Raw genomic sequence first — 22,005 nt, 5'->3', positions numbered from 1 at the left:
GGTGACAACATCGAACACCCACCCTGGTATCTCCAAGGGGCACTCTTGTCCGTTTTCACGAGGTCCTCATCACCACTTTTGGCCCCTCTCTCAGGACCTCAGCATAGGAGGAGGAGGTGATGGAGCCCTCCCAGGTCTGTCCTTGAAAGGAAGGAAATGGATCTTTTTCCTGGCCTTGTTGCTTGTGGGGCCAAGATGGTTTTAATTAGGTCTCCCTAGGGCCCTGTCTGGAAAGGAGCCTCCATACAGCAGGGGATTCAAAGTCTAGTTCATGAACCTCTCACGTGTATGGGGTTTGTCTCCAAGAGTTCAGTTCCTGGGTGACCCGATGAGGTAGAGCTCATCCGTCCTAGACAGAAGAGGTTGGTACATCCATTTCTATGCCTGGTCCAGGGCCAGAGGAAGGTGGAGAAGGCCAAGTAGTGAGGATGCTTGAGATAGGTGGGGAGTGGAGGGGGTGGGTGAGGAGATAAGATTTTCACCCCCACCTATGCAGACTCAGAGCTGGGTCCCATCTGGACACTTCCCCCTCCCCCCACTTCTTGGTAGCTGTGGGTTCAAGTCAGCAAACATTTTTTTAGGCTATGAAGAGAGCTCTGTACTTGGTGCTGGATGAGATACAAAGATGTGAAGATGAATAAATTAGGATTCCTGTTCACAAGGAATTTCTAGACTAGTAACAATCTCCCCCATGCACCTGCTGAATTCCTGCTCAGCCTTTAAATTCCTCTAAAAATGCTTCAATTCACTGATTAAAAAAGCATTTATTAAGCACCTACAATGTGATACAAAGCTGACCAGTCAACAAGCATTTATTAAGCACTTACTACATACTAGATGCTTTGCAAATATCATCTGATTTGATTTGTACCACAAATCTGTCAAGGTAGGTGCTGTTATCACCCTCATTTCACAGTGGAGGAAACTGAGGCAATCAGACAATAAGTGATTTGCCCAGGGTCCTGGGTCCTGCAAAAATGATTTGCAGCTAGTGAGTATCTGAGGTCAAATTTGAACTCAGGTCTTCCTGACTCCAGGCCTCATGTTCTATCTACTACACTGACCAGATGCCATCTAGTCTGACCATCTCCTTTTACTGATGAGGAAACTGAGGCTCAAAATCCATTAAGTGATTTGGACAAGTTCACACAGGCAGCATCAGAGGTTTGAACTTTCTCAGTTCTCTGCTTGTCCTGTACTCCACTGCCTCTTTACATTTAATTGGGAGACAGGGAACAATATGTCCACCATTTTTTTCCTCCAGTTGGTAATGACCTTCCTCATTGAAGCCCACACAGTGCTTTGATTACAGCTCCTTAATGTACGTACCATGTATGGTTTTGTATGGTAGTTATTTGGGAATATGTCCTTTCCTCCCAATGGACTGTGAGGTCCCAGAGGAAAGGGACTGGTGACATCCCAACTTTGCATCTTCTCCTGGTTCTGGGCACAGTGCCCTCTACCTCAACAGATGCTTAATACATGTGCTGAACTGAAACATGATGATGATTAATAATGATTGGTAACATTCATGTATTGCTTTGGCCTCTAGTCACAAAAGTCTCCCACAAATGGGGTGTAAGGGGGAGGGGAGGAACATTTAGTAAGAGCCTCCTATGTGCTAGGCACTTTGTAGATATTATCTCTGGAAAGAAAAGGTGATGAGCAGCCTGCCTGTGTCTGACCTTGAAAGTGAAGAAACATCTCCCTTTCCTGGACTCTACTTCTGGGATTTTGAGGATTTTAATTAGGTCTCCTTGGGCATCCGTCTGGAAAGCACAATTGTCTTGATCTTTGGAGGTGTCAAAAGGACTGTTATTTTTGTTTTGCTAATGATGGAACCCAGAGAAGCTCCTAACTTGCCTGTAGATACACAGCTAGTAAGTGTGGGGCCTGGCCCTTACTGGGGGGGGGGAGGTTGAAATCCAAGTGCTGAAATCCAAGACCTCATGGAGCAAAGTGAGGAAGGCAGATGCCATCCCCAGCCATTAAGCAGAACCCCTTCCACAGGCTTCCATGAGTCCTTAGGAAGATATCTTAATGACCTTGGCACAAGGGGATCCCCAAAAAGAGAGGACCTGAATCCCAGTCCTAATCTTGCACTGGATTCCCTTGGAGATGCTGGCCGGTGCACTGCCCTATGACCCCTGAATTCTCAATCTGTTTTGATGAGAGGTCCTCAGTCCTGACAGCAGCCTTATCGATAATATAATAACAGCTCACCTCTCTATAGCTGTCTAAGATTTGCAAACATTTTAGGCTGTTCCACTGACCCTGACAACAACTGTCATGTTCATTTTACAGATGAGGAAACTGAGGCACAGAGTGGTTCACTTCAGCAAGGTGGTTTCTTGAGCTTTTTCTGCCTTCCAAGTCATCCTGCAAAAGCAATGAACCCCTCATTTTTTTTCCCCTTCTCTGAGAAGTTAAGTTCTGGAAAGCAGGCGTTAACTAACCCGTTCCTTGGGAGGCACCCACTGTTTTTTTAGTATTTACACGCTATTTCTCGGCCTTGGAGGTGTCAGAGACTTTGGGGCGCAGAATGTCGAAGTTCGGAGGACTTCGAGGAAAAAGAATTCCAAGGCTGGGAGAGGCAACGTCCGAGAGGCAGGGAACCCTCCGGGGGCACACGCTCCTCTGGTAGCCCGGGAGGGGTGGAGAGATGGCCCAGCTCGGCACCCCGGCTTTCTGGGGGGGTCACAGCAGAGCGCGTCGGCCGTGGCGGGCCTCGAACGCTGGTTCGGCCGGCACTAGGGAGGAGGAGAGGAGGTCGGGCCCGCGTGGGCAGGGGCTGCCCGGAGGGAGCTGCCAATCTCGGAAGTGGCGGCGAGGGGTGAAAGGAGCCAGCGTGCGAGGGGCAGCGGCGCTTCCAGGAGGGCGCGGGAGCGCGCGCAGGTGGCCAAGAAGCGCGTGCCCGCCGGAGCTCTAGAGCCCGGGAGCGCGCAGCCCACACTCAGCCCAAACTGCTGCCCCCAGCCGACAGCCCCGGCGGTCGCGGCGGACGAGTCCATGGCGCCTGCGCCTTAGAGCCTAGCTCCGACTCTCCCTCCCTCTCCCCCCTCCCCGTCTTTTCCCAGCCGCGCAGGCGTCTTCCTTTCTGCTCTGTGCGCGGCCTGGTGCGCCTGCGCGGGGTTCCCGCCGGCGGCGCCTGCGCGCTGTGGCCGCCAGCGGCCCGGCCCGGCGCCTGCGCGGTGGCCCTCGCTGAGGAGGAGGAGGAGGAGGAGGTGGAGGAGGAGGAGGAGGAAGGGGAGGAGGAGGAGGAGGAGGAGGAGGAGACGGGAGGGGAGGAGAAGATGGCGACTTCGAACAATCCGCGGAAATTCAGCGAGAAGATCGCTCTGCACAACCAGAAGCAGGCGGAGGAGACGGCGGCCTTCGAGGAGGTGATGAAGGACCTGAGCCTGACGCGGGCGGCCCGGGTAAGAGAAGCCCCCTCCTCACCCCAGCTCACCCCAGCTCATCCTCCTCGTCCTCCCCCTCCCCGCCCCCAGCGGGGGCGCGCACGGAAGGCGCGCGGGCACGAGGCGGGAGCGCGCGCGGCCCGGACGGCCGCGGGGATGGGGGCGGGGGGCGCCGGAGCAGGTGGCCCCTCCCCCTGGGGGTCCTGGGGGTGTGTGAACATTCGACCCCTCCCCTAGGGAGGGTCTCGGAGGAGAGCCGGTGACCCCTCCCCCGCGGAGGGGCCCTTCCTTCATGGGATGTTTTGGGGAAATCAGCGGTCCCTCCCAGTGGGGGGTCTTGAAGGTTAGCGGGTGGCACCTCCCCTAGAGGAGGAAGCAGGTGGCCCCGACCCCACGGGGGTTGGGGGGCAAGCAGGTGGCCCCTCCCCCTGGGAATCTTGGAGGAGAAGCGGGGGGCCCCTCCTTTCGGGGGAGGCAGGTGGCCCCTCCCCTAAGGGGTCCTGCATCCTGAGGTGACAGGTGTCCCCCCGGAGTTCTGGGCAGAGGCAAGTTCAGCAGGGACCCCCAGGGCAGCTCTGACCCGAGAGCCCAGTGAGGGACATTTAAAAATGGAACTTTTAATTGATGTGCCTGTTTTTGTTACCAGAAAATTCTACTTTTTAGAGTCCGTAGGTATGTATTTTGTGCGAAGTCTCCAAGCCTCTGGTGGACCCGCCGGAGCTTTCTCTACCCCCCCCCAGTGTAGGGGGAGCGGGTCAGGTAGCTCTGCCCCCCTGAGCCCGCGGTCGCCTCAGCCCTGGGAGGGGGAAGCCTTAGCGATCCCATTGGGTACATCTTGGGCTGGGGGAGAGGATGCAGGTGCCTTCATTGGGTCTCATTCTAAGGTGTACCCCATTTCCGGGGCCAGGAGAGGCAGCTGTGGTCAGCGAAGTGTAATGCTTTTGAGTATGAGGACTTCTTTTAACATCAAAAAATTTCTGTCTCCCTCCCCTCCCCAAATCATGGTAGTTGTGTAATTTGAGAAAATCATGACAAAAATCCACTATAAATTCAGTATCACTTTTAAAGGACCGTATTTTAATCACAATAGCGTCCAGCATATTTGGGGGGGAAAAAGTAACACATAGGTATGAAACATTTTTTTCAGTCTATAAAAAGGTATGTTTGCTTATTTATGGATTTGATGACCCCCTTGCCTTCCTTGGTAATAATTATGTGACCACCCTATACCCCCATATCTTGTTCACAATTTGGAAACTACTGGATTTATTTGAGTCAGGAAATCTGGTTTCTTTACTTCTCCCCCTTTTTTAAATTGTATATTTAGCCATTTTACAAACCTTATGCTTCCGTTCTTTTCTCTGTCAAATTATGGTATCTTCTCTGCTTATCACCCGGTGTGATTGTGAAGAAAAAATTAGGCTAGAGACCTTTGAAAGATTAAAAGTGACACAATAGTATAAGAAATCACAAATTACTCTGTCTTTTTTACAGAGCATTAGGGATTTCGTGTCATCGGTGACTCTGAGTGGGAAATTGGAAGGTAGGAAGCTCAGGGACATGCAGAAGGGTCCGCGTCTGGTCCTTTTCCTGGCCGTGGTAGCCCACTCTTAGTTTTGCCCCCTCAGTATCTCTGGAGTGAAGCAGGAGCAGGCTGGTGCCAAGAACTCAACAGTTTGGAGGCTTGAGTTTGAGCGCCAGTTCAGAAGCTTATTAGCTTCTAGTCCTCAGGCATTTATTAAGCACCAAATGTGGGTCAGGCACTGTGCTGAGCACTGGGGCTACAAGGAATAGCAACAAAATCGTCCCTGCCCTCAGGGAGCTTCCTTTTTAAGGGAGGAGACAACATATAAGTGACAACATATAAGTGACTTTTTGAGCCTTAGTTTCCTCATTTGTAAAATGAAGACAGTGACATTTGTCCTACCTGCCTTATCAGGTTGTTCCCAGAAATTAGAGAATGACTATAAGGCCTCCAGGTTTAAAGCCTCATGTAAATGCTTGTGGGTATTGTGGTGTCTCCCCCTCTCTTTCTCTTTGGATGCTTGATCTGTGGGTGAAGATGAGCTGTTTTTATTATAGGAAAGGTGTACAAATACCACTTTATGGTCTGTCTTCTTATGTTACTCCTGGGCTCCAGATGAGGCTTTTGTGCCTTCTTATTGCCCAGAGGATAAAATGCCAAGACCTCAGCCTAGTGTAGAAGGGCCTCCCTCCTGAGTCAGTCTTCCATCGATCTTACCAGCCTTGTTTCACATTCTTCCTCGTGTATCCTGCATATCCATTCTGTCCACTCACTTGATTTCACGGCCTGCAAACCTCTGCATTATTGTGATAGGGCCCTGATTGGCCTCCAGTCCATCCTGCACTTGGCTGCCCAAATACTTCTGGGCTCTCCTCCCTCACTCTCGTCTGTCTCCCACATGCTGCCCAAGAGGTCTTCCCAAAGCACAGGTCTGACATGGTCCTTCCCCTTCTCCATGAACTCCGGGGGCACCCGATCCTTTGAGGATAAAATATAAACTCTTGGCTGATCAAAACTCTTCACCACCTGGTCAGACTTGATCTTTTCACCCTTCTTCCCACCTTCTTTCCCCTTCCATTCTGTTCTTGGGCCACCCTGGCCAGCCTTCTTACAGCACATCCCACTTGGTGCCCCACCTCTCCTCCTCTCTGGCTCTTGGCATGCTCTTTCTTCTGTCCTCAGCCTCTCAGAGGCCTTGGCTCACTTCCAAGCTGTCCTCATGAGGTGCTTTCTCCTGGAAGTTGTTCTTGTTGTCACCCCCCCAAAATTACCTAATATTTATCTTGTCCGTACTCAAGTATATATGTAGAAAGTAAGCTCCCTGAATGCAGGAATTATTTCGTTTTTCTATTTGTATCTCTAGTACCTGATTTATAGCAAGCACTTAGTCAGTGCATGTTGATTGATGGCCATCTTCCACTTCCATGCAGACTGTCCCCCATTTCATTCAGTCAGTAAACATTTATTAAGCACCTACTACATGCCAGGTAGGGAGCTGGCATGCCGTATGATAGGTGGCATAGTGGATAGAGCACTGGGCTTGGAATCAGGAAGACTTATCTTCTTGAGTTTCAGTCTGGCCTCAGATACTCACTAGCTATGTGACCCTGGGCAAGTCACTTCACCCTGTTTGCCTCAATTTCTTCATCTGTAAAATGAGCTGGAGAAGGAAATGGCAAGCCTCTCCAGTGTTTTTGCCAAAAAAATCTCAAATGGGGTCAGGAAGAGTCAGATATTACTGAAGAGACTCAACCAATAATAATGATAATAATGATAGCTAAGTACTTTTACTTGGGATACAGAGAAAGGTGAAAGACAGTTCCTGCCCTCCAGGAGCTTCCAGAAGCTTACTGGGGGAGACAACATGAAAACAGCTATGTAGACACAGGATGTCGACCAGACAGGGGTGATCAGCATAACCAACAGAGGGAAGGCAGTAACATTAAGGGGAGTCGGGAAAGGCTTCTTGTGGAAGGGATATGAAGGAATCAGAAATGAGGAAGGGAGAGTGTTCCAGGCATGAGGCAGGAGAAAGTGCCTGGAGCTGAGACATGGAGTGTCTTGTTTGAGGAACAGCCAGAAAGTCAGGTCACTGGCTGGCAGGGCATTTTCCTCCTCATCTCACCTGTTGAAGGCTTTCTCTTCTAGGCACAGCTTGTGTTCCTTCCCCTCCTTCCTGAAGCCTTCCTTAATTCCCTTCCTTTTGAAAGTGGTCTCTTGCTTCTCAGATTTGCTTTTCCTTAGAGCTGTGATTGGTGTAGGGATTTCCAGGGAGGGAGCTCTCTCTTGCGATTTGTAATCATAGAATGTTGTCTGGGGCCACTGAGAGGTTAAATGACTTTTTCAGAGTCCCAACCAGTCAGTGTATGTCAGAGGTGGGCCTAGAGGCCCGCTCTCTATTTCCTGTGCTAAGCCGCCTTTTTTTCTTGGGTTTTCTTAGAACACTTTGAATCTTTAGTGGACCCCTACCACAGAATGCTTCTATCTGTGTGCATGGCCTAATCTTGTCTTCCCCCGCCCCCACTAGATTGTAAACTCCTTGGGGAGCACAGAAGGGCAGAATAGTCCTTTTTCAACTTTGTAGCCCCAGGGCCCAGTACAGTGTCTTATACTGAGTAGGTGCTTAATTAATGTTTGTGGATTTTAAATTGTTTGCAACCATTTCCACAATTTCATATGCTCTGTGCGGCTCTGCCTCTTTGGAGAGCTAGTGTCAGAATGTCGGGGGGCAGCTCTTGCTTCATATTTCTACATAGCCCCTTCTTGGGTCCTGACAAAAGGGCACAGTGGGTAGGATCTGACAGGCCACAGTCGGGGCCAGTGGAGACAGATTTTGAACATCCAGCCCTCCCACCTTGAAGGTGTGTTATGAGCAATGTCTGTCTGCCTAGAACAGGTGTAGACCAAGGAAGTCATGAGGTTGGAATCACTGATATTGTTACTCTTCTGTTCTACTAATTGTTATCCGTGGTAATTAGTGCACTTTTAGCTCTTTCTAGCCTTAGGAAACACCATAATTAGACATTGCAGTGTAATGAGTAAGTCCGCACCACTATCTCTGTCACTTCTTAGTAGGGGCATCAGGCCAGTTTTTTTTTATATTGTGTTTTTATGTGTGTGTGTGTTGGGGGGATGGTCAGAAACTGGGGCTAAGTCTTGTTGTCCATCTGCTGGTGTAGAATCAGGGGCTGGGAGAGATTTTTTTTCTTAGCAACTAGCTCATCTCTGAAAGAGATAGTCAGCTTTTGTCTCATTGCTGTATTGATAATGCCTTGCACACAGTAGGAGCTTAATTAAATTGAATTAACTTGAAAAGAAAATGCAGGCTAGTTGATAGCTATGCATAGGAGTAGCACACCTTAGGGATGAATTTGAAGAAGGATGTTCCTTTATATCTTTGCACTAATTGCCTAGACTCCTTGAAGGCTGGTGAAAAAATAGACCTTTGAACATAAAGACAGTGCTCCAGTGGAAGGATTCCCTGCACTAGAGAGTTGGGAGACCTGGGTTCAAGTTTCAACTCTGTCACTAACCATCTGTGTGACCTCTGGAAAGTCATTTGATCTTTCTGTCCTCAGTTTCCTTATCTGTAAAATGAGGGGATTGGGGCTAAATTATCTTTGGGTACATGCCAGTTAATAATCTATAAGTCTATAGAAAGTGGGAGGGAGGAAAGAGGCTCCTTCCTCCTGGTTCGGCCTCCACAGCACATACACACGAGAATCGTAGGGTCCTAAACCTGGAGCTGGGAGGGCCCTCTGAGGCCAGCTGCCCAAACCCTTCCTGAAGTGGTGAAGCGACTTGTTTGAGATCACAGGGGATTGATAGCCCAAGACCAGAGATGGGATTGGATCTTGCTTCCTGGCTCTTGACTTGCCTCTTTCATGAGATCACACCGTTTTATCACAAGCTGACTTAAAGCTGTCACTGAGGCAGTATCACCAGACTGGGTTATCTATGCTGTCGTGGAACACCATGGTGAAAAGGAGCCCAGGTGTGGGAGGCCTCCTAGTTGTGTCACTGCTTGCCTGTGTGACCTCTAGCAAATTGTTTTGCATTTTGCTTCCTTGGTTTTCTCTTTTGCAAAAATACTAGATGAGCTCTGGCTTATTTCTGACATCCTTTGTTTGGGGAACTCTTCTGTCTCCAACGTTCTGTGCTATAAGAACAATAATGATTGCCATTTGTTTAGTGCTTTAAAGTTTGCCAAGTGCCTTACATTTGTTTGAGCCTGATAAGAACCTTGGCAGGCAAGGAGGTAGGCACTGAAGCTGGAGTTATGCCCGTTTTATAGATGAGGAACTGAGGCTCCAACAGGGGAACAGATTGGTCCTTTGGAACCAAATTGCACAGGGTCAAAGGGTCAAGATTTAATAATAGCTAGCATTTATAAGGGCAGCTAGGTGGTACAGTGCCTAGAGCATCGGGTCTGGAGTCAGGAAGACCTGAATTCAAATCTGGCCTCAGATACTTATTAGCTGTATGACCCTGGGCAAGTCACTTAGCCCTGTTTGCTTGAGTTTCCTTATCTATAAAATGAAGTGGAGAAGGAAATGGCAAACCACTCCAGTATCTTTGCCAAGAAAACCTCACACGGGGTCATAGAGTTGGACACGACTGAAATGACTGGACAACAGCAAAAAACATTTATATAGCGTTTTAGAATTTTCAGCGTATTTTACATGGATTACCTTATTTGATCCGGGAATTTGAACTTGGGTCATGCTGACACCAAGTCTGTTACTTAATCCTCTGTGTTTGTACTACTACTCTATGATCTCAGAACATTTTCACTGCTGACGTGCTCTCAGCCCTTTCAGCTCTTCTTGTATTCTAAGGTCTTTCAGCTCTGAAATTCTGTGTTCTGTGGTCAAGGTCTCTTCCCAACTCTGACACTCTCACTGGCTAATTTCATTAGTGGTTACAGTTATTATCTTTATACAGATAAACCATTGCTACATATTCAGCCCTAATCTTTCTCTTGAACTGACTCCTGAGCTGATTAATTTTCTTACTAACTGCCTTTTGGGCATCCAGAATTGGACATCCCTTAGGCATCTTGAACTCAGCATGTTCAAAGGAAAACTGACTTTTCCCCCAAATGCTCTCCTTTTCCCATTTTTCTGATTACTATCCAGAGCACCACCATCCCTCCTCCTCAAGCTTCATTTGCAATCACTCCACATATCTAGTGTGTTGTCAGACTTTTTTAGTATTTCCTTCATCACATCTCTTATACTTGTCCCCTTTTCTCTGCTCACATAGCCCCTGCTCTAGGGCAGACCCTCATCACCTCACACCTGGACTACTGCAGTAGTCTGCTGTCAAGTCTCTCTCTACTCTAGTCCATCCTCCACTCAGGTGCCACATTGCAGGTTGGACCCTGTCACTTCCCTTCTCTGTAAACTCCATTGGCTCTCTCTTACCTCTAGGATCAAATAAAAGACTCTATTTGGCATATACAATCTCTCACAATCTGGCCCCTTTCCACTTTCCAGTATTCTTATGCTTTACGCCCTCTCATCTACCTACGCTGACTTACTTGCTGTTTTTTGCATGTGACACTCCATTTCCCACCTCCATGTTTTTGTACTGGTTATCCCTCCTGGCTGGAGTATTCTTCCTTCTTACCTCCACCACCTGCTTCCCTAGCTTCCCTCAAATCCTCCCTTTTCAAGAGGCCTTTCCCATTTCCTTCTCTCTTTCCCTCTCTCCCTGTACCTTTTCTTTGACATTATCCTCCTTTTACACTCTCTGTGGCTTGCATTTCTATAGTTGTTGTGGGGTTTCTTCCCCATGAGCTCCTTAAAGGCAAGGACAGTATTTTTGCCTTTCTTTGTATCCTCAGTACTTGACCCCAGTGCCTAGCACATAGTAGGTGTTTAATAAATGCTTTCTGCATGACTGACTGTTCTATGTTCTTGGGACCCTTTCCCCTCTGACATTCTGTGTTCTCTGTTTTAAGGTTCCTCCTCATTTGGACACGTAGTCAGAAATCCCTCACAAATCTGGCATTCTGTGGTCCTGTGACATGATTATTAGTAGCACTTTAGTTCACAGGCCTTCAAGTTCCTTTGGGCCTGTGTCTGGTATACCAGGAGTCCTGAGTTGCTGTTACAGTGCTTAGACAAGCCAGGATTGTGCCTTCCTTTAAATCACAGCCTGGTTAATACCCGGCTGTTTATAAAACACTTTTTCTAATGCATCCCGGATCTCTGAGTTTGTTCTTCTGGCTGCTTCTTTTCCTGATGAAGATCACGGTTCCATTTTGACTTAGGAAGGAATGTAAGAAGCTGTGCTTGAAAACTTCCTTCCCCAGGGAGTCTCCCTCCTGGCTTGATCCTTTCTATACATAGCTGGATGGTAGGGGCAGCGAGGTGGCCCAGCGAATAGAGCACTGGCCCTGGAGTCAGGAGGACCCCGAGTTCAAAACTGATCTCAGACACTTGATTCTTACTAGCAGTGTGACCTTGGGCAAGTCACCTAGCCCTGATTGCCTTGCCTTCTCCCCTCCAAAAAACAAACAAAGAAACATAGCTGGATGGTAGTAGGGTGCGAGATGTGGTCATCACAAACACAGCACACCAGAAGCCTGCCTCCTCATTTTTCTCAGTGAATCCATTTCTCCCCCTCATTGTCCTTTTTTCCATTGTTGGCACTCTCTTTTCTCTAGCTGCCCAGGTTCACAGTATAGGAGTCAACGTCACTCCTCACTCTCACCCTTCAAGGCCAATCAGTCTTTTGCTCTTTCTTGAGATTACCAGCATCTGCCCCTTTCTCCACACACACCCCACTAACAGATCCTTATCACCTCTCACCCGCACTGTTGTCATGGCATCTTCCTTGGCTATCTTGACTCCAGTCTTTCCAATCCATCCTTCACATTGACACCAAACTAGTTAGTATTTCTAAAGTAAAAGCCTGACCATGTCCTTCCCATCACCTTTAGCATCAAACATAGATTCCTCTGTTTGGTATTTCAAGCCTGTCTTTCCACTTGCCTCTCCTTCACTTCGCTTGCATCCATTTTCTACTGTAGCCAGACCGCCTGCTGGTCATTTCCTGACCATGACCTTCCGTCTCCTCTAGACAGGTTGTTCCCTATGCATAGAATGTTTCCTTCGTTATTCCAGCCTCTTGGAGCCCTCAGACCCTTTCCAGGCCCAACTCAGTGCCCCCTCCTTTAAGGACCTTTCCTCATTCCTCCAGTTTTTTACACCCCCCTTCACATATCACTTTGTGTATTTTTTATACAACTTTAATTGGCTTCTCTGCATGCCCCAGCAGAATGAACATAAGCTCTCAAGGGCAGGGACTCTGCCACTTTTCTGTTTGTATCTCTGGCTCCAAGCACAGTGCCCGTTATCTAGCAGGTACTTAATCAGTGGTTTGATGGGCACCCTCTATTTACAGTCTTTGGAGCTTGGTTGTAGATTGTAGATTTGGTTCTGGAAGAGGCTTTAAAGGTCTCCAGTCCAACCCTTTCATTTTACAGATGAGGAAGCCAAGGTCCAGGGAAGTTCAGTCATTTGCCCAAGTTGGCAGAAATGAGATTTGTGTCTGGGTCATTTGACTTCAGAGCTAGCGCTCTTTCCACTGTGTCATGTTTTCTTGAGAATCCAGGGCCATTTCCACACTTCTGTGTGGTATCAGAAGACTTTAGTGAAGCTGATTGGTAGCTTTTGTACTACCCATCAAAGTCATTACCCACTTTGGTGAAACTTTCTCTGAGCAATGGACTTGCCACTTATATGTCTAGCTAATGAGGCTCTTCTTGCATCCCCTGAAAAACGACGTCCTGTGGGTTCTCTGACGAGGCAAGTGAACTGGCACCTGGACACTGGATACCAACATATGAGCAGGTGAGAGCAAAGGAGGAAGCTAGAGCTCTGGACAGTCAGTTTTGTGAGTCATATCAAAAGTTTTCCTTCCATGGCATTGTGCTAAACATCTTCAGATCAGTGTTGACTGTTGGGCCTACTGTATTCATAGTCTGCAGATGAGAGGTGAGACAGTATGGCCCTCCTCTTACCAGTGGAATTTATAACCAAAAACTGTGCAGGGATGATTTTCTCATCTTTGTCTTTTCTGGGTTTAATTTAGATAAATGTGAACTGTTATGCTGTGTGCTGGAAAAAACTTCCAAGATGAAATAGGGCAGCTTCCCCTCCAGAGAGCTTACAGTCTAGCAGGGGAAGTGGCTTCTTTATGGAATTGTTCTTCAGGTATCGGTGATTTTTCTCAATGTACATTCTCTGATGCAGATTGCAACCCCTTTTTGATTTAACAGATAGCCGCTCTTTGAGAGTTGCTGTTGCTGAAAAATTTATCTTCCTGCAACCATACTAGTGATATTATCTCTGCATTGTGACATTGGAATGAATAGCAGAATCCATCACCAGGGCAATACTTTGATTTCATTATTATCAGAGATAAGATGTGTATACAAATGATGTTTTTCTATTTACCTGTTGAAGTCCAGCTGATCCTTTAGGGCTCAGGTTGTTTCTGTGGAAAGCCTTTCCGCAGTCTTGCCCTCCCCTTTAAGGATAATTGTCTTGTCCAGTTTGAGGGACTGTAGTATGACAGAAAGATTACATTTGTTCTCACTGGCTCTGGGGAAAAGAAGGCAGAGAAGTGGGTAGAAGTTGTGGGGAAGCATGCTTTTTTGGCTCAGCATGAGGAAAAGCTTCCTAATAACTGGAACTGTTCCAGAGTGGAATTCGTTGCCTCAGGAGGTAGTGTCTTCCCCTTCAGGGAAGATCTTCAGGCATAGGTAGAAAGATGGCTTGTTTGGGATTTTGTATGTGACTTCCTGTACAGGTGTGGGAGGGCCTGAGGTCCCTTCCAGCTAAGAGTCCATGACCCTATGACAGGGAGTAAGGGGGAGAAGGGCCCTAAAGGGAAGGCTTTCCACCAGTGGAGATGGGGAGGGGAGCTGGTGGGTAGAAATCCACTCCAGGCATGGGAGGCATAATGTAAACTGAGTGAGAAAGAGTTAAAGAATGAAAAGAGGCCAGCTGAGGGAGCTGGCCAGGTTGACTGTGGTATTTGGCATGTGTAAACAAGGCTGGAAAATAACTACAAGAGGAACACTAACAAGGCACAACATGATGTCTTGGTAGAGAACCTGCCTCTAACGTACACTGGCCAGTCAGTTTACCTCAGGAGAGTCGGTAAACATTAGCTGAGCACGTATCATGAGCCAAACCCTGTGCAAAGAAAGGCTCTTAAGGAGTTGAGAATCTAATGGGGGGAGGTGATACATCCAAAAGAAGTAGAAAAGGGAGCAGGGTACTCTTGGGAGCCTGATGAAAGACTGGAGCTGGGGCAGGTCTGAGTGATGGTGTGGATTCCATCTTGCAGGATGATGCGTTTCTGGAGATCATGGTGTCCAGGAGGGCAGACCGGGAGTGATGAGGCCAATGCCCTGGCTTCCCTCCTCAGGTGAAAGACCTGGGAGGAGCTTCCAGGTGTCTTCCATTCCCCCTGCCACCCCTCTGGACCAGGTATGAGTTCAGAGTGGATTTCATCATGTAGAATGATAGATTTCTGGAGATTGTGAAGTCCAGAAGCCAATGGAAAATGAACCTCTCAGTTTTTGAGGCAAACTCTCTGACTGTAAGTTGCAGGAAGGTGCCTACCTGCATTGGTAAAAAGGGAGTTGTCTCCTCCAAGAATTCTTCAGATCACTGAAATCCCCATCTTTCTAATAGTGGTGATACTGCTTCTTGATTCTCTGGTGCTGTGTAGTTAACTAAACTCTTTCCTTCTAACAATCCCATACTTGAACTGGACCAGGCTCGTTTAAAGTGCCACCTTCTCTCTGAGGGCTTTTCTGACTCTTTTCCACCCCCAGGAGGTCATATCTTTACCCCCAAATCTCCTTAAATCTATTTTTTCTGTATCTGTCTATGTATATTGTCTCCTATGGCCATATAGGAACTCTTTGGTTTGCCTTTGGAGTTCCAATGCCTACCACAGTACCTGCATGTAGTAGATACTTAATAAAGCCTTATTCATTGACTAATTGAAAAACTCCTCCCAGATAAGTAGTCTTGTTTTTCCCTTTCTACAAATGAGCAAACTGACCCCCTGAGTGGGGAAGTGGCTCACTATTAGTCAGTCCCACAACAAGCCAGGTTTTGTGAGTCAGAGTGCCATGCTCATCTGTAGGAGTCAGATGGTGGAGGCCTTAAGTGCCAGGCTGAGAGAGAGAATCATCTTCTGTGAATCCCAGTTGAAAGGGAGTTTGGGCATCTCCTGAACAGCCAGGCTCACACTCTTCTGACCCTTTCTCAGAGCAGGCCAGAGGGTTAGATGAAAGTAAATTTTTTTATTATAAACTTAGTAATTCAACAAAACATTCAAAGAGACAATGTTTTAAAAGATGAAATATAGCTCAATGACTACAAATCCAAAGTACTCGCAGTATGTTTTCAACATTGCATATCAACTTCAACTTGATAACGAAAAGGTCATTTGCTTCTATGCCCCCTCCCGGTATCTTTTATTTCTGTGTATTTAAAGAAAATCTGGTGCTGTGATCATTATTATTTATTTCTGTACAGTCACAGACCATGTGGATCCTGCTCGGACTCTGCTTTCTTTGCTTTCGGGCCACTATTTCTTTGTAGTCTTCATGTCTGTAATTTCTCACAGTGCAATAATATTTCATTATGTGGAGTCGTTGGTTTATTTGGCCATTCCCCCACTCATTGGACACCTGGATTACACTTGTTTTTTGGTTATTACAAATAAGCTCTTATGAATACTTTTTGTATAGACAGGCCATTTTTAAATGATATCCTTAGGGTCTAGTCCTAGTAGCAATATCATTACGGTAAAGGGTATGATTGCAATCGTTTTGTATATTGATTGCCTTATTGCTTTTGGAATGGATGTTTGGGTACAAATTGTGCAAACTTCTCTTTGGGGACAGCCCAGGTTGTCCATCAGTCAATCAATAGGCATTTATAAGTATCTTTCATGGACCAGGCACTGGGCTGGGCCCTCAGAATACAAAGACAAAATAACAAACCATCTGGTTCACTGGGGAAGACATATATGCATACATAAATCTCTACAGATTAAATTATGAGGTAATTTGGGGAGAGGAGCATTGGCAGCTGGGTAGATTCCGGAAGGTCATTTTGGGTACATTTGAGATGAGCTTTGAAGGAAACAAGGGATTTTAAGAGGCAGAGGTGATGAGGGAGTGAGTGCGTTCTAGGTGCAGCCTGGGAAAAGGGAGACCCTTCCTTTCTCCATGGCATTCTTTGTATGGACTTTGAGGGTCTCGTGGCAAGAGGAGAGGCACCTATCAGGTGGTAAAAGGTCTGAAGATATCCAGCCTTGGTATTTTTTGCATCCTGCTAAAATGGTGATGGCAGATCTCAACTGAGATGTGCTTTTATTTAATGAAAGACCTGTTGGAAAGTTAGACCATTACACAGTGTATGCAGGGTGACAGTCACACAATGGCATTGTAGGATGTCAAGGCATATGACAGTTCCTGCCCTCCAGGAGTTTCATATCTAGTTTGGAGATGAGGAGATGCTGACATGAGCAATCCTATTACTAGGCAGTGTGTGATGAGAACGTGGTGACACTGAGCAGCTACATAGTACAGGGCGGAAGGCCTTGACCTGGCCATCGGGAGACCTCAGTTTTAGTCCTGCCTGTGCCATATCTCACTGTGATCAAGGAGAAATCAGCTAACCTGTGTGGTTCCCAGTTCTCCATCTGTAAAGTAGTGGTGTGTTGGGTGTAAATGGTGCTTTGTGTTGCTCTAATATTTCGTTCTTGTATGATTCCATGGGAAAGTGATGACAGTAAAAGGCTTATCCTCTCTTCCTCTAGGGAGCTGCCTCCCCCCTTTCCCCCCTCCCCCAGTGTGAAGGGCATGGGCTCGGGGCTGCCTCCCTTTTTTGTTCTTCCCAGCTTTGGTTTTCACTCCACAGTCTGCAGAAGGTGATTTCTAATAGTAGCCAGCTGTTTGAAATCCAGGAGTTGAGGGTCCGACTGCCCATACAGACTCTGCCTTCCTCAGGAGCTGTCGCATTTCTGGCTAGATGGGTGATCCAGGTGCACAAACAGGAAAGCTAATAAAAGGCTCTGCCCAGAGGAGGAGTGGAGAAAGTCAATATTTATCATTTGCCAGATGTAAAGAAAGGGCTCCCAGGGCAACATCTTCAGGTGCCTCCATTGACATTAGAAGAAACTGACCCAAACAGAGATTCCTGGACATTGGGACATTCAAGCCAAGTCAGAGGGCCACTCTTCTCCTGAAGTCCTCTGGTCACTTCAAGTCTTGAGGTATTGGACTTGAAAAATTGTTAGCTTGACTTTTAGGAGACAGAAGAATTTCTCAGCTTTCTAGGAAAGAAAAACAAAAGGAGACTAAAAGGCCTGCACTAGCCGGAGGACATTGTTTCCCCATTTCAGGTCAGACTCCAGATTAGGATCCCAGAGGCCTCAAAATCATCTGAGGCCATCATTCCTCTGGAATGACTCCAGAAGAGGGCCAGCTGGCCTGGGCAGTGAACGTAGTGGAAAGGGCCCTATGCTGGGAATGAGATCTGTGTTCAGTTTGTTTCCCTGACACCTTTCTAAGTTTCAATTTCTTCAGGTGTAAAATGAAGATGGGGACTTGTCCCACTCCCTTCACAGGGTTTGCATGACCTTGAAGACCTTAAATATATATACAGTTGTTATGGGCTAGGCAAGAGAATAGGCCCAGAGACTCAGTGGGAAAAAATTGGAGCTCAAGCTGGAGGAGATGCCATGGTAGTCAAGGAGACGTGGTGTCAGGGAAAGGAATCAGGAGATCTGGCTTGAAATCCTGACTTAAACTTTGGCTAGCTGCATGACTTAGGCCACTCTGGCCATCACTAAATAGCTTCCTCGGTAAAATTAGGACTCCTTTTCTAAGATGTCTTCCAGTTCTGGGATAAGCCAGAGATGCCCCCAAGTGCATCTTTTCTCTCCCCTACCAAGTTTCATTTAAAGTTGTCTTGAAGGTACAAAGGGAATGTGCTTGAATTGGAAGAAAGGAGTAACTTTCTGTACCCTTGGGTGGGATTATTCTGAAAATATGATGACATTTCTGTGTACTGTGTCTATATTCTAGCAGGGTCAACCCATGGCCTACTCTTCTGGGATATTTTTTAAAGCTCAGAAAACGGAAACAATTGGGAAAAACAAAGGTTTCCTATATGTCAGTTGCTTTAGTTGGTGTATGTTTTTAAAAAGACATTTGTGTTAGAACCCAGTGCCCCTGTCCACTTGGTGTCTGACCCTCTGGATGGATGTGGCTGCCATAAATCCAAGACGGTTGTTGAATCACTGGGAAAATTCTGTAGATTATAATTGGAAAATGTTGTTATGGGCAGTCCAGGGTGGTAAAAAAGCCTGGGGTTTGGAAGGCTTGAGTTTTAAGATTTGTCCTACCTTTTCCTGTCTTTAGGACTATGATGGAGTCAGCTTCCCTGAGAGCCATAGTTTGCTCATTGGCTTGAGGGGGCCGTTAATCCTTGTGCTGCCTTCCTCATAGAGGGGAGAGGATCACATGAAATTATATATAAAGTGCTCTTCAGACTGTAAAATCTTATATTTAATGTGAGTTATTAAACTGTGGAGGTAGCTAAGTGGCTCTGTGAATAGAGTTCTAGACTTGGAATCAGGAAGACCAGAGTTCAAATCTGGCCTCAGACAATTGCTATCTGTGTGACCCTGGACAAGTCACTTAACCTCTGTTTGTTTTAATTCACTGAGGAGGGAAATGGCAAAACCAGTCCAATATCTTTGCCCCCCCAAAAAAGATACTATATTGTCCACGGGATCAGAAAGAGTTGGACACAACTGAACAACAACGTTATTAAATTGTAAAGCATTATAGAAACATGAGCAATGATTATTACTATTATGTTGGCAGTCTGAAACCACTCAGAAATAGTGTTTAATTTAATAGTATTACTAATGAAATCACATATCCTTGAAGTATTGTTAGCATTGGGAGTTTGAAGACCTGAGTTCAAATCCTTGCTCTGCTCTTTACCCATGTGACTTTGGGTAGGTCTTCTCTTCCCTCTGTATCTTCAGTTTCCTTGTTTGTAAAATGAAAGGGTCAGATTAGATTACTTCGAAGGGCCCTTCCAATTCTAAATCTGTGATGCCATGAGTTAGTATTATTAATTGCTTTAAATGAAAATGATTAACCCAATGTTATTAGCGGAGACTGGGTGTTTTCACTGAGTGGACTGGGCTAGAAGCCAGCAAAAGTTGACTGAATAAGCTTTGTAATAATTTGGATTGCCCAGAGCACAGTGTGTAACTTAGAGTGACAGAGAAAAATACTCTTATTAACCTTATTCTCTGATTTAGCAACCTGAGAAGTTCTCTAAGTCTTTTCTAGAAACTGAAAGAGAATTTAGGTTCTAATTTCATAAACAAAATTACTGTTTTAGTTGCCTGGCCTGTTATCCTGCTAATAATTGTAATTGTACCTACAAAGTGGCATGGTGCAGTTTGAAACTGAGTGTATAGCATCATAGCAGTGAACTCATTGTTTGTCAATTCCCACTTTGTCAATCACTGAATAATTACAGGGTGCCTCTTAGTCTCATGAACTTTTTAATTATTTTTGAAGGAACTGTTGACATTTGCAGAGGTTACATGTGTGTGAAGTGATTTTGAGTACCTTGTGGATATCTCATTTACAGGGGGAGGAGAGGGGTTATTAAAAACTACTGGATATTACCTTTCCTCTTTCTGCCCCATTTAAGTGTAAACATCCAGTTTGGCTCATGCTGTAGGAAAGTCCTCTTTCTTGCCTGATTGAAAAAATACACAACTTATTTGAAAAAATTCAGTGTAGAAGTGAAAATGCAAAACTTTGTGGGCTTCCTCCTCCTGATTGTCCCAAGCTGGTACCATTAGTACCTGAGGCTGGATAGGTGAGCAAGTCCCAATTGGCCATTGCAGCAGAAAACTCTGAGGAGGGGTGTCTGGGGAGCCAAGGTGCTTGGCGCCAGGGGCTTGGTTTTGCAAGGTCCCTGCCCTTCTGGTGTCTAGGATATGGTGGGGCTGAAAGTGAAAGGGTTACTTATGCTCTAGGATCCTAGGAATTTGCCATGGCACTAGATCACATGAAAATAAATTTCCCACAAGAGTTAAGTTACTGTTCCGGTACCTCTTTCAGAGAGGGTGTGAGTTTTGGAAGGGAAATAGTCCATATGACCATGTCTTGTAGTGCTTCTTTCAGCTCAACAACAAGTAGACTCAGCCAGGATCTGTGAAGCAACCACCATGAGGAGAAGAGAGGAGGGGAGGGGAGGAGAGGAGAAGGAAGGGAATGGGGGTGGGGGAGAGAGAGGGAGAGAGAGAGAGAGAAGAAGAAGAAGAAGAAGAAGAAGAAGAAGAAGAAGAAGAAGAAGAAGAAGAAGAAGAAGAAGAAGGAGGAGGAGGAGGAGGAGGAGGAGGAGGAGGAGAGGAAGAGGAAGAAGAAGAACAACAAGAACAACAAGAACAAGAACAAGAACAAGAACAAGAACAAGAAGGAAGAACATGCAGCAGTGCAGGAGCGAGCTTGGGAGGGAGGATGTTGCAGCAGTACACCAATTCTGTAACAAAGTGGATAGGGAGAAGTGCAGAAGAGGTCTAAATGAGGTGCTCTTTTGGGCCTTAGGAAGGCTGAATTACAAAATTTTAGAGCTTAGGAGGACCTAAGGAAAAAGCTTTGTTCAATCCCCTAATTTTCATTGTGGCCTGTAATAGGTCCAGTCACAGAATCAGCAAGTGCCAGAGCTGGGGCTTGAACTCAGGGCTTTAGACTCCAAATCCACTGTTCTTTCCTTGAAACCAGGCTGCCTCTCCCTTGTACTCCTCTGTCTTCTCTGCATATATCAGCAAGACCATTTCCTTGGGTGTTCAAGCTGCCTGAGTGAAGTCCTTTCTCAGCCCCTGAATGGCTCCCAGTTGTCCCTCAAATGAGACGAAAACAGTTGTTTTCCATTCATTCGTTAATTCATTTTACTTTAAGCATGGTTAATCACCTGTCACTCATCGGTTACTGAAATGTCTTCTTGTTATCTCCCAGCCTTCACTTAGTAACTGACGTTTATATAACACTTTAAGGTTTGCAAAGAGTCTTCCATACTTTGTCATTTGAACCTCACAACCTTTACAGTCCTTGGAATCATGACTGGCAAATTGCTTCACTTTGCTGATCTTCAAATTCCTCCTTTGTAAAATGGAGCTCGTAATCTTTGCACTATCCACCTCACAGGAAGAAAGGACTTTTTAAAGTGTAAGGAGCTGTAGAAAAGTGAGCTGATATTATTGAGAAAATAATAAAATGAATGCATAGCTTCTCTACTTAAAAGTTGGCTAGGAGGCTGGAAGTAGAATAATATTAATCTTTCTGTTTACAAATAGCTGAACTGGTGACTTCCCCTACTTTGCTTTTTCTTGGAAAAACATGGTTCCTGAGCCGTGGGAGAGTGCCGGCTTCACCTGCCCAGGAAGGTTTTCATCATAAACTAGAATGAAATCCCATCTTGTCCAGATGTTGCCATTGGACCGGAACATGGAATTCAAAATGTGGGACAGGGATCGTGCTTATTCTCCTCAGGCTGTTCCTGTTACAGCTCCCTTCCACCCGCCCAGTGGAAATCAGCTCATCCTTTAACACTCAGCTCAGCCTTGTCTGGCCCCGTAATCTGAATGAGCTGTCCCCCTGACATAGTGTTCTGTTTGCCATCTCCCTTACTCATTTATCACGTATCGTTGTTACTTTGGTTATTTGTTATATCGTCGTGTAGCAGAAGGAACACTGGATTTGTTGGCTTATGAGGCTTGAATTTGAATCCTGACTTGGCTGCTCCTTAAGTGTGTATAATATCTTGGACAAGTGACTTCACTTTTTTTTGAGTCTTAGATTCATCATTCATAAAATGGGGATAATATTTTTTTGTCCTTTTTGGCTCACAGGATATTTGTGAGGAAAGTACTTTTTAAACCTTAAATACCATATGGACATGAACCATTGTTATTTATCATCAATATAGGGGCAGCTAG

At 46.2% G+C, this 22,005-nt stretch overlaps 1 protein-coding gene across 7 annotated transcripts in view; it reads left to right on the top strand.

Annotated features, from left to right (window-relative positions):
• The first annotated feature begins 3,247 nt into the window (after positions 1 to 3,247).
• Positions 3,248 to 22,005, top strand: part of CRTC1 (CREB regulated transcription coactivator 1) — a 126,138-nt gene continuing 107,380 nt past the window's right edge. For 5 of the 7 annotated variants that reach the window (XM_072601616.1, XM_072601617.1, XM_072601614.1 and 2 more), the window contains exon 1: positions 3,266 to 3,419. In XM_072601616.1, the coding sequence (XP_072457717.1) occupies positions 3,294 to 3,419 (126 nt within the window). In that variant the 5' untranslated portion in view covers positions 3,266 to 3,293. Of the gene's footprint in view, positions 3,420 to 22,005 lie in introns of all 7 variants that reach the window. The other 2 variants (XM_072601615.1, XM_072601612.1) reach the window with 1 other exon arrangement.

This window comes from Notamacropus eugenii, chromosome 4 (genome assembly GCF_028372415.1).
Source record: "Notamacropus eugenii isolate mMacEug1 chromosome 4, mMacEug1.pri_v2, whole genome shotgun sequence".
Classification (NCBI taxonomy): Eukaryota; Metazoa; Chordata; class Mammalia; order Diprotodontia; family Macropodidae; genus Notamacropus; species Notamacropus eugenii.
The sequence above is the reverse complement of the archived record's forward strand: the minus strand, read 5'-3'. Positions and strand labels throughout refer to the sequence as shown.